The following is an 18,630-nucleotide window of genomic DNA, read 5'->3' as shown; positions in this document are numbered from 1 at the left end:
CCACTTCGTTACCTCTTCTTGCAGCTGTGTGCGTCGTCATCAAAACGCTGCATAGCCAGCCACTTCTTCATTGCTGGGAATAGGTGGAAGTCGCTCGGTGCCAGGTCGGGACTGTACGGCGGATGAGGAAACAACTCCCACTTAAAAGATTCAAGAACTTTACGAGTGACATTTGCCGTGTGGGGCCGGGCGTTGTCGTGAATCAACAAGATCTTAGAGCTCAACATTCCTCTGCGCTTGTTTTGAATTGCTCTTCTGAGTTTTTGGAGAGTTTGGCAATACCTTTGAGAGTTTATTGTAGTGCCTCTTTCCAGGAAGTCCACCAAAATTACACCTTTTCTGTCCCAAAAAACAGTTGCCATCATCTTCCTTGCCGACATTGTTTGCATGCATTTCTTGGGTTTTTGGGGAGAACTTGTGTGCCCCCACTGCATTGATTGCAATTTCGTTTCACAGTTCACATGTTTCACCCATGTTTCGTCACCAGTAACGATGCGATCGAGTAAAGAGTCACCATCCTTATGGTAAGCGTCCAAAAAGTTCAACGCTGCAGCCATTCGCTGATTTTTGTGGTCCTCTGTCAAGATTTTTGGAATCCATCTTGCACAAAACTTGTGGTAACCAAGCTTTTCGCTGATGATTTCGTGCAACAAACTTCGCGAAATTTGTGGAAAACTCAAAGAAAGTTCCGTTATTGTGACATTTCGATTTTCACGGACTTTAGCATCGACTTTTTCGAGAAGTTCGGCGGTCACTATGCTGGGTCTCCCACTTCGATCTTCGTCGTGAACATTGGTTCGGCCATTTTGAAATCTTATGACCCACTGACGCACTCCACCTTCAGTGATAATGTTGTCCCCATACACTTCACGAAGCTGCCGATAGATTTCTATCGGTTTACAGTATTTTGCAGTCAGAAACCTTATTACTGAGCGCACCTCGCGGGATTTTCAATTAACGCAGACATTTCAAACCGTCACAGTATCTGAACGGAGCACAGCATGAACCTCTCACTAGCACGGCTAGATGCAGACTGAGCTGCGCAACGCTCTGACCCCAAGATGGCCGCGCTAGCCCCGCCCCTAGCGGACACAGACGGAAACGTAATCTACTTCCTGGATGGCCCTCGTATTTACTTCATTTCAGTCAGAAGTGATAATTAACAAAAGATTATTTATACGATTTTAAAACCGGTATATAATATATACTGGCGCCCACACTGAGGGTACCACGCCAATAGATGGCAGCACCAGTCTTCTCCTTTTCTACTCTGTGACATGACAGAATTTCTTTATTATTATAACAGTTTATGGTGTAATAATTTTTCATGTTTAATTTATAAGTCGTTTAGGATTAAATAGTACGTTCATGAAGGAATGAGGAGTTTACTGACTCTGCACTAGGACTGAATACAAGTATAATAGTTTCATTTATTCTTTGTGTTCTCAGCTCAAGTTTCATCAGTCTGCGTTTAGTTAAAATTTTTATTTCAGCACTTATCCCTTTCCCAAGAGAAGACTCATTTCAAAATTGCCATCTGGGGTCAAAACTTTACACAATTGTGGGGGTTAAATGTGGCATGCTAGCCCCCGAAAGACACCTGTTGCTTCGTGTTCTCCAAAATCCTAGAATGCCAGGAAAATGAAAAGAGGTGATTGACAACCAATTTGTCATTCGGGAGTCACGCCTTCTTCCCTTTGTGAGGTGTGATAAGATCATACAAAGGGAAAGCTCGCATAAAATGGAAATGTACTTAAGTTCTATCTCATAGTGTAATCACAAAAACTGCTGGTTTGAAGGAATGCTTTTATTCTTTAGGGAAATTCTTTTTAATTCTTTGTTAATTTCAGATGAAAGACTAGAGAAATTTTCCCTCTGGTTGATACAAATAGGTTGTTTCCGAAATAAATTTTCACAGTTGTCGAAAGGAGGGAAAATATTTCTAAGGCCCGTAGTAGATGCCAAAATGTTTAGATGCCATGTTTATCCAAAAGTTGAAAAGGAGCCCCTAGGAAGCCAAAGGGGTTAAAAATCGGAATAAGAGCCAAAGAATAGCTTTGAGGTGTATCAAATAATAAAATTGTTTAACAGTGTTTCTTCCTGAACAAAAAAATATATTACAACCTATATTAACAAAAAATAAAAAAGGGACGCTTACAGTCCTCAATCATCTAAAGTGTGTATGCGTGGAGGGGGGGGATTCTTCGTATCATAGTATGAAGCATGGATTTTTTCCACATATTATCTAAAGCATAAAATACAACTTCAAAAATGCAGCATACTTTCTCAGCTGAGTCATAGCGTTTCATTCTTCAATTTTTTAAATTTTCGGCTGAGTTACATCTGCTTGTAATATTATACTAGTTCAGTTACAGCATGATACAATTTACGCATGCAGTGTTATATATATATATATTATAAAATAATAATATTGAATTGAAGAAAGCTTACATAACTATATTCAAGCACTCATCACTACAGAAGCACATAAAAAGTACGCAAAATTAATTTAAAAAACAAAAATTAGCAGTTGGCAGCTACCTGGAAAAAAATGTCTTAGAGGGGCGCCGGTATAAAATATATACCGGCTCTTAAAATTCAGGATTTCGCTGTAGATTTTTTTTAAGTCTCAATTCTGTGTCCTTAGGGTCCATAAGTTGTCCATAAGTAGTAGTTGTATTTTACTACAATTTAAATTATTTTATATATCGCCCCTCAAAGGGTTAACACTATACGATGTCAGTGTGGTGGCAGCCATGATGATTAGCTGTGACACCACTCCAGACGACTCTGCGATGTTGTGGAATCAAAAGCAAACATCTTAAAGGCCTCTGTGAGCGTAACCCCGCCTCAGATAAGTGCCTTAAGATGGTGGATGCTACCATGGGAGGTATAGACGTTGCAGTATAACGTTGAATAGTCGACAGTGATACAGTTTAGGCGGTTCAGGCTTGGCAAAACAATCATCCTATCTTGCCTCACATTTGTGCTCCTTGGCCTTCCAGAGCCTTCATTTCATCAGCAACTTCCTTCTAGCAACCATTGCTGCCAACAGCTTTGCACAGCAGTGTCTGTATGCAACAGATGGTGGCCTATTGCTCGGTATGACAACCCAGTTCACGCAACCTTACAATGCAACCATGTTCGAAATCGTTTAGTTGCTTGTAAGATCTTCAATATCGTTGTAATGGCATCTTTAGTTACTTCTTTACGGTATTACAATTGCAGCAACAAAAAAAAAAAAAGATAAATTTTCGGCCTCTATTACTGGTTTTATACTTTGCGAATTACGCAATAGAAATGCTCGTTGTGATCGCAATTTCTGTTCATTTGCCTTGAAACTCTGATCATTTGCAAGTTCGATCAAGATGTTTTCGCATACCAAATTTGCTTATGGTCGCAAAAGTTCTTCGATTTTTTTTTACTAAAGAGTGTATATCTGAGTTATAAATAACATTATAGTTACAAGTGAAATAAAGCAATTTTTTCCAGTTAATGCTTGTGGAGTAGAATTGTTTGTGCTACATAATTTTATTATAACCTCACAGATGCACATAATTTTTTATTTTTGCTGTCAAAATTAGCTGATAATATGAAGACAATGCAAATTTTACAAAGAAGTAAATGTAGAAAATTAAATTATAAAAACTTCTTTGGTTTTAAATAATTTTAATTCATTCTGAGATTATATTTCTTTCATAATTTGTAGGATCCAGCTCAAAATGTTACTAGTTCCAATTGCTTAACTGTGTTGGAAGATAAAAAAGGAGATCTGTATATTAGTTGCACAATGCCATCCATAGAAGTTGGAACTGTTGGTGGAGGAACTTTCCTGCCAGCTCAGTCATCTTGTTTAGAGGTATTTAATTTTCTCATGTTTTTATGATATGCATACAATTTTATTTTAGCCATTGGCAAGAGTGCAGGACACCTTGATATTCACAAAACTTTTTTTTAGCCGTGTTTGTTTATTACCTTGCCGAAACTACCAGCCACTCTGGGTAAAGCTGGGAGACTCACAATATTTCGTATCTTCCAGTTACCTCTAAAGCTCTCGGTTTTTAATTTAGCTAAATTTAGATAATGTCTCTCAAATGCAATTCTAGACAAATTGTTGATCACTAAGTTTTGAAGAAAGAAGAAATGTTATTATAGTATTTTCATGCAAATGTAATGAGATTGCTTTTTCTAAATTACGCTTAAATTGTGCTAATCAAACTTTCTTTCCAGGTGAGTGTCAGCATAATTTTTCTGGTTAATTTTTATTCAATATGAATAATTTTAATCTATTGCAGAGATTTGTATAGCATTTTATGAAGATTTAATTAATTTTTGTTTAATATTTGCATAGTATTTTAGTCATTAAACATTTGTATTTCATTTTGCTTTAAATCAATAATGGTGCATTATTAAGTTTTATCCATGCAATTTTGTGCATATTTATTTTCACTGTGTTTAAAATCATTTTGATTTTTTTAAAAAGTTCCCCCTTACTGGTTTTTTATTATTATTAAATTTTAAGAAAATTAACCAACCTGGATATAGGTAGCTAGAAAACATAACATAAAATAAACTTTAAATAATTAATTACCTATTTAATTAATATATTTAATCAAAATTATATTATAATTGGTTTTAAAACACAGATTATGAATTATGAAGTGACTTTAAATGTTTCAGTGTATTGCAAAGCACAAAAACCTCCCAGTTTTTTGTATTTTAGTGTTGGCATTTGTGCCTTTATAGAACAAATTCTGCCTTTTTGGTTTCGATAACTGTAACCCACAAAGATAATCTTTGTTCCTTAAATTTTGCCCCCCCTTTCCCTGGAAAACATTGAATACAGATGTAATTTAAAGCATACCAATATAGGTCAGTTGTAATTGCAGTCTTAGTAAAAAAATTGTAAGCTGTTTTTCAGTAAGTCGTTTAACACCAAACAGAAATAAATAAGCTAATTACTAGGTGCTTCTGTAGGCATTAATACCGTGATATTCTGATCAGGAATAAAGACTGCACACATTTTGGATTGTACAACCATCCTTACTGAATTCCTGAAAATTTGGATTTTGTTTACGAGACCAAACCTGTATGATTCATTTTGCAGATTTCCAGTATTGTTATCGTTGCCCATGGCATTGTTTGAATAGGCATAGACACAACAATAATAAATTATATAATCCAGTGTCCAAACGGTTCTTCATTAAATCCAGAGCTTTTGCTCAGGAAATAGTGGTCTAATCAAGGCGGTGTTGTGTCCAAACAGTTCATGCATTTATTTTTTCCATCAAAACCAGGGCTTGATACATTCCTGAGGATAATGTAATCTAATCCTGTGTGGTGGTGTGTGCAGATGGTTTTCTTATCGAAGTGATACATTGCTGAGGAAATGGTGATAATTTGAATCAAGCATATGATTATTAGATTTATATTTATTTTTTTGCTAATTAATTATTTTATTTTTTAAAGACCATATATTATTTTTTTAATTTGTTTTGCATTTTTGATAAGATTTTCGCCATGAGTTTTTTAGACATGAGCATTTATCAACAGTTCAATATCTGATTTGTAGGAATTTTGTTGATTTTATTTTTGGCAGTATTAAATTGTTCATGTAAAACATGCCTGTGCTGTCAAATTATCTCGTAGTAGCAACCCCTCAAGAACAAGTTAAAGCCTTATTTCATACACTCTTATGCTTTCTTCTTGTTTTAATTTTATTTTTCAGACTCTCCTTTTTATTTTTAAAAATATAAAATTTTGACTATAGAGAATAATTATTAGTAAAAATGCCATCCATAGAAGTTGGAACTGTTGGTGGAGGAACTTTCCTGCCAGCTCAGTCATCTTGTTTAGAGGTATTTAATTTTCTCATGTTTTTATGATATGCATACAATTTTATTTTAGCCATTGGCAAGAGTGCAGGACACCTTGATATTCACAAAACTTTTTTTTAGCCGTGTTTGTTTATTACCTTGCCGAAACTACCAGCCACTCTGGGTAAAGCTGGGAGACTCACAATATTTCGTATCTTCCAGTTACCTCTAAAGCTCTCGGTTTTTAATTTAGCTAAATTTAGATAATGTCTCTCAAATGCAATTCTAGACAAATTGTTGATCACTTAAGTTTTGAAGAAAGAAGAAATGTTATTATAGTATTTTCATGCAAATGTAATGAGATTGCTTTTTCTAAATTACGCTTAAATTGTGCTAATCAAACTTTCTTTCCAGGTGAGTGTCAGCATAATTTTTCTGGTTAATTTTTATTCAATATGAATAATTTTAATCTATTGCAGAGATTTGTATAGCATTTTATGAAGATTTAATTAATTTTTGTTTAATATTTGCATAGTATTTTAGTCATTAAACATTTGTATTTCATTTTGCTTTAAATCAATAATGGTGCATTATTAAGTTTTATCCATGCAATTTTGTGCATATTTACTTTCACTGTGTTTAAAATCATTTTGATTTTTTTAAAAAGTTCCCCCTTACTGGTTTTTTATTATTATTAAATTTTAAGAAAATTAACCAACCTGGATATAGGTAGCTAGAAAACATAACATAAAATAAACTTTAAATAATTAATTACCTATTTAATTAATATATTTAATCAAAATTATATTATAATTGGTTTTAAAACACAGATTATGAATTATGAAGTGACTTTAAATGTTTCAGTGTATTGCAAAGCACAAAAACCTCCCAGTTTTTTGTATTTTAGTGTTGGCATTTGTGCCTTTATAGAACAAATTCTGCCTTTTTGGTTTCGATAACTGTAACCCACAAAGATAATCTTTGTTCCTTAAATTTTGCCCCCCCTTTCCCTGGAAAACATTGAATACAGATGTAATTTAAAGCATACCAATATAGGTCAGTTGTAATTGCAGTCTTAGTAAAAAAATTGTAAGCTGTTTTTCAGTAAGTCGTTTAACACCAAACAGAAATAAATAAGCTAATTACTAGGTGCTTCTGTAGGCATTAATACCGTGATATTCTGATCAGGAATAAAGACTGCACACATTTTGGATTGTACAACCATCCTTACTGAATTCCTGAAAATTTGGATTTTGTTTACGAGACCAAACCTGTATGATTCATTTTGCAGATTTCCAGTATTGTTATCGTTGCCCATGGCATTGTTTGAATAGGCATAGACACAACAATAATAAATTATATAATCCAGTGTCCAAACGGTTCTTCATTAAATCCAGAGCTTTTGCTCAGGAAATAGTGGTCTAATCAAGGCGGTGTTGTGTCCAAACAGTTCATGCATTTATTTTTTCCATCAAAACCAGGGCTTGATACATTCCTGAGGATAATGTAATCTAATCCTGTGTGGTGGTGTGTGCAGATGGTTTTCTTATCGAAGTGATACATTGCTGAGGAAATGGTGATAATTTGAATCAAGCATATGATTATTAGATTTATATTTATTTTTTTTTGCTAATTAATTATTTTATTTTTTAAAGACCATATATTATTTTTTTAATTTGTTTTGCATTTTTGATAAGATTTTCGCCATGAGTTTTTTAGACACGAGCATTTATCAACAGTTCAATATCTGATTTGTAGGAATTTTGTTGATTTTATTTTTGGCAGTATTAAATTGTTCATGTAAAACATGCCTGTGCTGTCAAATTATCTCATAGTAGCAACCCCTCAAGAACAAGTTAATGCCTTATTTCATACACTCTTATGCTTTCTTCTTGTTTTAATTTTATTTTTCAGACTCTCCTTTTTATTTTTAAAAATATAAAATTTTGACTATAGAGAATAATTATTAGTAAAAAATATTAAATTATAGAAGAAACCTAAGTAATGATTTTACTGAGATGCAGGTATTTAAAGGTAAAACCAGATAAATTTTGTGACCTTAGTGGGCAATTTCAATTATACACTTTTGCATTATCTACATCTTTAAAAGGTACCCACTAAAGTCACTGGAAACTGGTAGTTCAACGTAGGTTTGATTCCAGGCAAATGGGCTAGCTGCATGAGTATTTTCATTGTTTTGTCCATGTGTAACAGAAACGAGCCTGTTTCGCTTTACAGTCCTCCTTGAAAGCATTCTTTCCTTTAAAGAGATAGCCAATAGCGTACTTTCCCATAATTTAAAAAAAAAAAAAAAAAAAAACTACATCTTTGCAATAGACCTTCTGAAAAATGCAGTCCATTTTTTAATATTTTGGCTATTTTTGTTGATCAAGTACTAAACTTTTACATTTGCTTTTATTTCTTAGCCTCAGTTTATTGTATTAACTTTTTCTTGGGGTCTGGGATAAAAATATCCCATGCATTCATTATAATAAATAAGGCTTTAAGAAATTTAGTTTAAATTTCTTATTAATGAATTAAAATTTTCTTATTAATGCAGAACTGGAAATGTCACACCCTGCTGATTCATTTTTATGCTTCTTGCTGATTAAATGGCTTCAGTACATAAAAAAATTAGTCTCTGTAATTTATGTGATAAAGTTCAATTAAAAATCTTAAGGCCTTCTTTAGCACTAAAATTAGTTTTTCATAAAATGTCCTGTGTTGGCTATCTTAAAATACAGATAGATTAGTAATCCTACCTATATGTAGCATTATTAAACATGTGAGTTTTAAATGTGTGAAGTTTTGATTTTTTTAATGTTAGATGCTGGGAGTGAAAGGTCCTTGTGAAGAAAACCCAGGGAATAATTCAGCAAAGCTTGCTAGAATCATCTGTGCGACTGTCCTTGCTGGAGAGTTGTCCCTTCTTTCTGCATTAGCAGAAGGCAACCTAGTTCGTTCACACATGACTCATAATAGGTGAGTGTCCACAGTTGCAGGTTAATGTGCCAATTGAATCATAATTCACTAATATATAGTTATCTAAAGAAATACATATAATGTTTAATTTCATTGAAGTAATTTATTTGAATGTTGGTAAATAACACTTTTTTGAAAATTGTCACCAGTATCATCTGCCTATTTATTCATGTGGTGCATAGTTTCCCACCTTTTCCAGTTCACTGCTTATTTTGCCACCTGTAATTGCAACTGTGATATGTTAGAAGTCTTTTGTATGTAATCTGTGGGAACTAACTGAAAAAGCATAAAATATTTTTAGGCATTTATTAAAATTGCACTGCATCATATTATCAGTTAAAACTCATTACAATTGCACAATATGGAAACAGAAGGGAACACTGAAAGATTTCCTAAAACAGTAGTTGTAATAAACCTACATGATATGTGCAGATTTCTGCCACAGCATATGCAATGGCATACAGTGTGTAATAGAAATGATGATCATAACTTTTAATATACCTGTAGAACAGGGCTTCTTAAACTTTTTTCAATTGTGACCCCAGATATTAAATGTAAAATAAAGATATAAAAATAAATAGCCTCCCCTACATAATTCTCTGCTTTAGTAAACAATATACATATAAAATGAAGTAGTTTTGGGATTTATTTTAAGGAAACGAAAAAGAAAATTCTAATGAGACAGATGTACTTATTTTCTGCTACATAACAAATTCAACGTTGGTGCTATATTTTACACTGCATAAAGCATCTTCAACATGTTTCAGCGTTGAATGGCATTTGGTTTCAAACATTAAAGCTGAAAAAGTAGTTTTATAAAAATATGTGCTGCTGAATTAGAGAAGAACATTTAATGCCATTTCAGAAGTAGTGAGAATTCATCAAGCTTTTTTGTGAAAACTCAAGTTGTAAGTTTGAATCGCTAGATAGCTTTACAAATTCCTTTTGTATTTACAAGTAATTAATCTCCTTAATATCAATTAATGTAATGTCTTTAAAAGTCTAATCTCATTAATGTCAATTAATATAATTTCTTTAAAGTCTTATGCAGTTTCTTTAAATTCATCTATCGAACTGAATTTTCACAACATCAGAATTTCGATTTGCTAGAGGTTGCGACCCATAGTTTAAGAAACACTGCTGTAGATCATGAAAAAAGTAACAATGATACAGTGCAAGGTGAAATGTGAGCGTAAAAGCGGAGTAAGTGTGAAGGGGGGTAAAGTAGTTTTAATCATGGATATTTACAAGAAATGTTCAAATGAATGTATGTATATACATATACACATACATACACATTGTACAACATTGTGTAATAGGGCCCACGAGCGGCCGAGCGGTAAAGTCGCTGAACACTGGTAGTTCGGTCCGAGGTTCGAATCCCGCGAACGGGCTGGCTGCATGGGCATTTTCGTGGTTTTCCCCATGTGTAACGTGTATACGAGCCGGTTTCCCTTAGAAAGTCCTCCACGAAGGCATCCCTTCCCTTAGGCAGATAGCCCTCGAGGCTTTGCCATAATCACCCACACACACACACAACATTGTGTAATTAAAAAATTTGTTATGAATAATTCGTTTAAAATATGCACTTACAAGAAATCACTTTTAAAGACTTTTTAAAAATTGTTATAACTTTCATCAATATCTGACAACAATCATTTCATTTTCTTTACAAATAAATTACAATCATTACAAATAAATTTTTAATAGAAAATAATTTAGTGTAAGCAATGAAATTTATGTTACAGAATCATCTGAAATATTGGTTTAAGCTTTGCAGAACTTTATCAAAATGAAATTTTTTTTAGTGTTATAAAATGTTCAAGGAAGAAATTGTTAAAGTTGAACCAGGCTATGCTAGACCATCTATTTTAATTAATGACCAGCATGTCAATTTAAATTTAGTGCTTAGCTAGCGTTATCAGCTAAAGAATTCCTTATCACTTGAATTTTTTCAAGTTTATCCAAAAATGTTGAATTTTTCCCCGAAACACAGCATGCTGAAGTAGCCAGAAGATGCATTCTCAAAGCAAAATTTTCTTTAAATGCCTTAGAGTTGTTGATGAAATGTGGGTCTACACTTTAGGGGGGGGGGGAAGCTCAACATTTAGGTGAATGATACTTAAAGATAAAGCAAGACCAAAAAAAATCAGTCGCAGTTAACTCCAAAATATGGTAATTTTGACTGTTTTCTGCAAATATAATGCATTATGAATTTCTACCAACTGGCCAAATTCCAAATAAAAAATATGTATGAGTTTTGTGGCATTTGTGTGAATTGAAAAATATCTGAATTGTTCTAACTCATGAATTTCGTACCAGTTCACATACTTATACTGCTATTGTTTTTGTGAAATGTTGACCGAAAACTCGGCAGATTGTAACTAGCTCTGTATTTACCAAATATGCACCATGTGAATTTCTCATTTTTGCAATTGCCATGTTGTGATTAGTATTTGAATGCATAGAAATTTGCTGCAATTCCTGAAAGAGTTTCATGAAAATGACTTTCAAGCATGCTTCAAGAATTGGGGGGAAAGGTGTTGGCATAAATACATTGGAGTTGGAGAGAATTACTTTAAAGGGCCTAATAAATATTGAACAATGAATTTTAAATCTTGCATTTTGTGGAATCATTCCCAGTATCTTATAATCAAAATAGTGGTACTTAATAGATGAACATAATGTAGATTTTGCAGTTCAAATCATTGGAAGTTAAATAAATGTTAGGTAACAATAACAATCATGTCCTTTTTATATTATCATAAACTAAATATATTTTTTGAGAATTTTAACTAAAATCTTTTTTTTTTTTTTTTTCTTTTTTACAGGTCATCTCTTACAGTTCATTCATCATTGCAGTCTCCATTACAGGATGTCCATGTGAATCAGAATTATACATCATGAAATAGGGGTTTTTAGAATCACTGCAGTTTTCAACAAATGAAATATTTAAAGAACATTCAGTTAAACATGCTTCAGAAGTTTGAAACTGCTGAAGATAACATCATTGTAATAACGGGCATTACAATAGCCAGAAAAGGATAAAATCACTCGCACTGCTATTTTTCCATTATGTAAAATATGTTTCATTTGAAATATGGGCGTATCTGCCAAACTGAATTTTCTTGCTCTTCTCTGGTTTTGTAAAATAATTTTATTGAATTTTTTCTGAGAGAAAATATTTGTAAATAAAGTTAGGTCTTAATAATTGGAATTTTACTTTATAAATAGAAGCTTTTTGTTTTGTTTCATGGAATTTGCTAGTATCAGTGTGTGAAATTGTATTATTAGCGTCTTTACTCCAAGCTGTACTGACAAGACAAAGGAAATGCACAACCTTGGAGCTCATCAATTTCACTCAAATTCTGCCTAATTACAGAAGACTTATATATATGACATAGTACAGAATATGTTTGTGACACTGTATGAGTGTTTGTATATAAGACTATATGAAAATAAGTAGAAAATCAAGTTCACATTATTTTAAATAACATTTTCTCATGTATTTTCTTTCTGAATTTTTAAGACCAGGTTTTTAAAAATTTTTTAAATATTCATATCATTTTCCCCTTTTTCAGTGCATTCAGAGAACAAGCTTCCCTAAATTTTAAAATCAATTTGTCCACATAGTGATTGTTTTTGCCTTCTAAACAAAAACAAACCCACACAAACTCCCTGCATAGATCATGTTCAGCCTTTTTTTTTTTTACTGTTGAATCTAATGCCAATTTAATACAAGAAGTTTAATACAAGAAATAGACAATCATAATAAGGAAAGCACCAACTGACACTCATTCTGTGATTTTCCTGAGTCAACTACACATTCTCCTTCTCTAATTATTTATGGACAGATTGAGGCCTAAGGAGAAACAGAAACAACAATACAAATGGATGAGATTCAAGTTATAAGAAAGTAGAAATGAGGCTATCTTAATATTTATTATGTATTCATATTGGAATGTAGTTTTTTATGAATAATATGATAGTTACCTATGGTTTATATATATGCCTACTTTTCATTTGTTATGTTCTTACTATAATTGTGTCCTTTGGAAATTTAATTATTTGCGTAATTTTCCCCCTCTCAATTTTTGGATGATAAAATTAGTAAAAAACATTGTACACATTAGTTAGTAAAAACACTGGTACAAAAAATTTGAACAATATCATTGATTTCAAATTCATTAAAAATAGTTGATTAGATTTTTTTTCAGACATTATCTGCTATCAGCAGTCATCAGTAACATTAGAAATTATTAAGTGCTAGGGGAAAGATTATGAGACATAGCTTTTTACTCAATAAACAGTATGGTCCTATTTAGTAGTAATCGAACTTAGGTGAAAATCAAGACTGGATGACAGCCAAAGCATAAGGAAATTCTGCTAAATAAATTCATCTTAGAATGGCACATTCGGCATGCATTCTGAAAGATCCAACTCAGCATTAATGAGCAACTGCTGGCTGATGATATTACAGTATAAACTTCCTTTTTCAAAATCATGAAACCTCTTGGTTGTCCAGTACCTGTGGATATACTGCAAACTATCTGTTGCTGTCTTCTGATGATGAATCTTTTATTTTATTGTTATTTTTGGAAGGTATTGTATAGCAGTCACATTCAAAATGGTATCAGGTATATAATTATCTGCAGCTTTTGTTTGCCTCCATTTGAATCTGAAGCAAATCATAATTAACTGTATCACATTGCTGTTTATTTTTCACTTTGCTGTTCTTTTATTTATATGTAGATGCCAGGTTTACAAATAAGATCAGCATTGAATTAAAAAAAAAAAAATACTAAGCAATCTCCATTCTCCCTTAACCCTTTGCAAAAAAATAAAATATAAATAAATAAATAAAAGAGTTACAAAATCCTATAGTTGTAGACGAATCCATAGATTATTCAGTATTTGCCTAATGGGAATCAGCATATCTGATTTCTCAATAGATTCAAACAAAATTTTGCATGCATACTCATGGAAGAGAAAAACTGTGGTCACCATAATTTGAGCTCCATTAATTATGAATGAATTTGATTATAGCTAAAATACTGTAATTAGGAGTCCAGTTCAAACTATAGAGCTTCCTTTGGGGTCTCTGCGAAACAAATAATGGATGAGAACCAAAATATACAAAAATACCCAAGAAAGGTTCTGATGAAGCAACCTGTGGTGGTTGAAGTGTCAAGGTCAGATTTCTCCTGATGTTATTTATTCTTCTGGGGGGGGTGCCACCCCATATATCGGAAACCTCAGATACGTTCTTGCAGAATTTTATTGAATAATTAGAGAGAATAAAATTTGGAATGTTCGAGAACTGTTGTTCTAGGCGATTTAAACTTTCTGTAAACATGTCATGGTAGAAAGACAATGTTGCATTCTAATATTTATTTTGTGTTCTTGGCAGTTTTTGGTTTTAAGTTACAGTTGCCACAGTAAGATTCATTGTGCATTCCATTTAGAATCCTTTATAAGTTTGCAAACAATTCATGTATGTCCGTTTTAAAGGTCCTATAATTATTCAAAATATGGCCACAATCGGGGGTTCTAAGGTGTTGTGCTTCTGTTTTTAGTAGGTACAGTTTAAGATAACACTAAGGAAACAATTTTTCAAAATACGAGGGCTATCCAGAAAGTAAATTACGTTTTGGAATAAAAAAATAAAGTATAGGAAACAAATTTTATTATATACAGATGAAAGCCACACTCAAATACTACTTTTCTACATAGTCACCATACAAATTAAGGCATTTATCGTAGCGATGTACGAGCTTGGAAATTCCTTCGTCGAAAAATTCGGCCGCCTGCGCCTTCAACCACTTCGTTACCTCTTCTTGCAGCTGTGCGTCGTCATCAAAACGCTGCATAGCCAGCCACTTCTTCATTGCTGGGAATAGGTGGAAGTCGCTCGGTGCCAGGTCGGGACTGTACAGCGGATGAGGAAACAACTCCCACTTAAAAGATTCAAGAACTTTACGAGTGACATTTGCCGTGTGGGGCCGGGCGTTGTCGTGAATCAACAAGATCTTAGAGCTCAACATTCCTCTGCGCTTGTTTTGAATTGCTCTTCTGAGTTTTTGGAGAGTTTGGCAATACCTTTGAGAGTTTATTGTAGTGCCTCTTTCCAGGAAGTCCACCAAAATTACACCTTTTCTGTCCCAAAAAACAGTTGCCATCATCTTCCTTGCCGACATTGTTTGCATGCATTTCTTGGGTTTTTGGGGAGAACTTGTGTGCCCCCACTGCATTGATTGCAATTTCGTTTCACAGTTCACATGTTTCACCCATGTTTCGTCACCAGTAACGATGCGATCGAGTAAAGAGTCACCATCCTTATGGTAAGCGTCCAAAAAGTTCAACGCTGCAGCCATTCGCTGATTTTTGTGGTCCTCTGTCAAGATTTTTGGAATCCATCTTGCACAAAACTTGTGGTAACCAAGCTTTTCGCTGATGATTTCGTGCAACAAACTTCGCGAAATTTGTGGAAAACTCAAAGAAAGTTCCGTTATTGTGACATTTCGATTTTCACGGACTTTAGCATCGACTTTTTCGAGAAGTTCGGCGGTCACTATGCTGGGTCTCCCACTTCGATCTTCGTCGTGAACATTGGTTCGGCCATTTTGAAATCTTATGACCCACTGACGCACTCCACCTTCAGTGATAATGTTGTCCCCATACACTTCACGAAGCTGCCGATAGATTTCTATCGGTTTACAGTATTTTGCAGTCAGAAACCTTATTACTGAGCGCACCTCGCGGGATTTTCAATTAACGCAGACATTTCAAACCGTCACAGTATCTGAACGGAGCACAGCACGAACCTCTCACTAGCACGGCTAGATGCAGACTGAGCTGCGCAACGCTCTGACCCCAAGATGGTCGCGCTAGCCCCGCCCCTAGCGGACACAGACGGAAACGTAATCTACTTCCTGGATGGCCCTCGTATAACCACAGCTCATTGAAAGCAGTAGATGACAAGAGTGTTTTATATTATGTCTTCGCCTACCCAACAAAAATTGCTTAAAAAGGATTGTCTGGTTGTTTACCAAAAAATACCTTTATAAGCCATCTCCTAGCATGCTGGTACAAGAAACTAATAAGTGAAAGTATAGAGTTCAAGCCTTCTATCGCAGATCTCAAGGATCTCTAAATTTAAAAGACATGGCACTTTCCCTTATTTTTCTCAAGAAAGCAAGAGCGCAGTAAAGGAACTGATTGTCCGACCCAAAGTAGATATCTAAAACCACTACATACTTGCCAACCTATGACACTCAAAAATCAGGAGATTTTTCACAATGTTAAAAAGACTTTTTAAATGATAAAAATATAGATTTTAATAATGAATTAACTTTAAATAGTTACTAAGTCTTAAATGCAAGCAAAACAAAAATACCTTAGACATAAAAAACATTTTTATTACTTTCATCGTTAAAAAAAAAAAAAAAAAGGGCACTTTAATCAGTTTTCATACAAATGTTATGGACAGTGGCAGATTTTGCTCTCATTAAGAAAGAAACTTCATAATTTTGTTCATAGCAATTGCCACGTAGGCCTGCTTTCGCTAATAAAAGTTTTTCTAATGTGTCATCACTAATATTAGATCTAAATTTAGTCCTCGTTTTCGCAACAACACTGAAAATCCTCTCACACTCTGCATTACTATGGGGAACTGTCAAGATAGCCAACATAATTCTAGAGAGTTCACTATATTTTAAAATTCCATAAGCACCTTTCAATTTTCCAATTAACCTCCACTGGGTGTCAATCCTAGCTGATTTTATAATTTCATCCAAGTTTTCTAATTGTAAACTGCAAAATTGCGACTGCAGTATATCAGTAGCAACATCGATATCATCATCTTTCATGACTAAACAAAGTAACACAGGAAATCTGTTCAAAAAGTACCTTATATCAAAAAAAGATGCATTTGCTAGAGCAGAAACATCAGCAACTTTAGCATGCAAAATCACTTCATCGTTGACTGGAAATTTATGTAGTGTGTAATCACATACTCGACAGAAGTAACTTCTAACATGAAGATAAAACTTATTTTTGTCTTCTTCTGAAAGTTCTTCCACTACTTTTGTAGTTGCAGCTCCTATTACCAAATCTTCATCTTCCTTCTGATTTTCTGTTTCACCATAAATCACATCATATATAGAATTACAAGACAAAACACAGACTGGTTTTACAAACTTTGATAAAATGTCTTTAAACAGATCATAAATCATTGATTGCAAAACAGGAATTAATGGAATTCTGCTTTGTAGAATTGTGTTCAGAACATCGAATGATGGCAAAATGAATTGTAAAAAAAAAGCAAAAAGCTTTGTTAAGGTCCGAAGAAAAAAACAAATATTCGTTCTTCACAAGATAAAACTTACAGTAATCGGAAAATGTTTCATGTGTTGAGCAATTTTTTTTCTTTTTTTTATTTTGAGAGAAATTTGTATCAGCTTTACGCTTATATTTTGCAGTATTATTTTGAGAACTGCCAGTTGAATTGCTGAATGATGCAGAAATTACAAAAAATCAAAATTTTTCTCATTTCAGTATTATGCAGCTGTTGGAACTGTTTCAATTTTTTCCTTTCTTTTAGAACTCCTTTCAAGATAATAATAAATATCAACAATGTGTTCATCCACATTTAATGGTAAAGAAGCTGCTCCTTTTTCAACTGCTAAATTTAAGAGGTGACAGATGCACCTCATAATCTGCAAATCTGAATTTGCCTTTCTTAAGATGCCTGCAACACCAGTCTTCAAGCCTACCATTACTGGTGCATTATCGGCACCAAGCGCTAAGCAATTATCCAGAAAGACTGCATTTTATTTTAAAGTTTTAATAATTAGCTGTGCTATATTAAAGCCTGTCGAATGCCCTTCTAAAGTGGGGACAGAAAGTAAACTGCACTCAATTTCTGAAGACTCTGGATTAAAAAAAGAAACAACAATTGGATACAGTTTTGAATTGGTATTATTGCTTCCATCCGTAGAGAGGCAGAACGGAGCTGTTTTAATGCAATCAATAACTGAAAATTTATTTTTCAAACCCATTTCTTTAACAATTGCACCTGTTTTGGTCCTTGCACTTGAGTATTTCTTAGCGATTTCACTATCGGGAAACATTTTTCTAAATAAAGCTGCAGCGTGATCCGATGCATTCAGTGGCAGGTTGTGCTCCAGTAAAAAGGCAAAGAACAGACATTCTGCATTAATCACTTTTTGGTCTTTTGTTTCCGAAGAAAAATTTAATTTTTCGTTTTTTCAAAATAACTCATGTTGTCCTTGTGTTTTTGTGTACGCACATGTTTGAGAACATCTGCCCTTCCACCAAGCGAAATCGAAAAATCGCAACAACAGATCGCAAATTTATTAAATTTCCTTGAAGAAATAATGGAAGGAAAGTCAACTGTGTACGATTTTTGAAACGTGCATGAGTATTTCACCTTTCTCGCAGACATATCAAAAGACGATAATTTCTAAAACTATTTCCTAAAGGCACGTGTACTCACACAACTCAGGACAAGATGAATGAAATAGCGAAAGAACGGCCAACGGCTTTGAGCTTGCTTTGTGCTCATTGGCTAATATATGCCAGATGACACGCAGTGGAGCTCGATGCCCATTGGACAACTGGAGAATGACGTTTCTGGATACGTATGCTGTCAATCACAAAGCAGAAATTCTCATCTGATTCGCAAGGTTTCATTTTAGATATAATCTAGAGAAAATTCAGTTGCTTTCAGACGTCCAAAATCACTTTTTTTTTTTTGTTCATATAGCGAAGTATTAAGCCAAGTTCCATAAAAATCGTGAGAAATATTAAG

At 33.7% G+C, this 18,630-nt stretch overlaps 1 protein-coding gene across 5 annotated transcripts in view; it reads left to right on the top strand.

Annotated features, from left to right (window-relative positions):
* Positions 1-12,009, top strand: part of Hmgcr (HMG coenzyme A reductase) — a 206,407-nt gene extending 194,398 nt beyond the window's left edge. For all 5 annotated transcript variants that reach the window (XM_085811156.1, XM_085811159.1, XM_085811158.1 and 2 more), the window contains 3 exons: positions 3,710-3,859; positions 8,644-8,798; positions 11,630-12,009. In XM_085811156.1, coding sequence (XP_085667282.1) covers positions 3,710-3,859; positions 8,644-8,798; positions 11,630-11,705 — 381 coding nt within the window. In that variant the 3' untranslated portion in view covers positions 11,706-12,009. The remainder of the gene's footprint in view (positions 1-3,709; positions 3,860-8,643; positions 8,799-11,629) is intronic.
* Positions 12,010-18,630: the final 6,621 nt, after the last annotated feature.

Source organism: Stegodyphus dumicola, chromosome 2, assembly GCF_044657685.1.
Source record: "Stegodyphus dumicola isolate Sdum_Otavi_A_Nest chromosome 2, ASM4465768v1".
Taxonomy (NCBI): domain Eukaryota; kingdom Metazoa; phylum Arthropoda; class Arachnida; order Araneae; family Eresidae; genus Stegodyphus; species Stegodyphus dumicola.
Note: the sequence above shows the minus strand (reverse complement) of the source record. Positions and strands in the feature narration are given on the sequence as shown.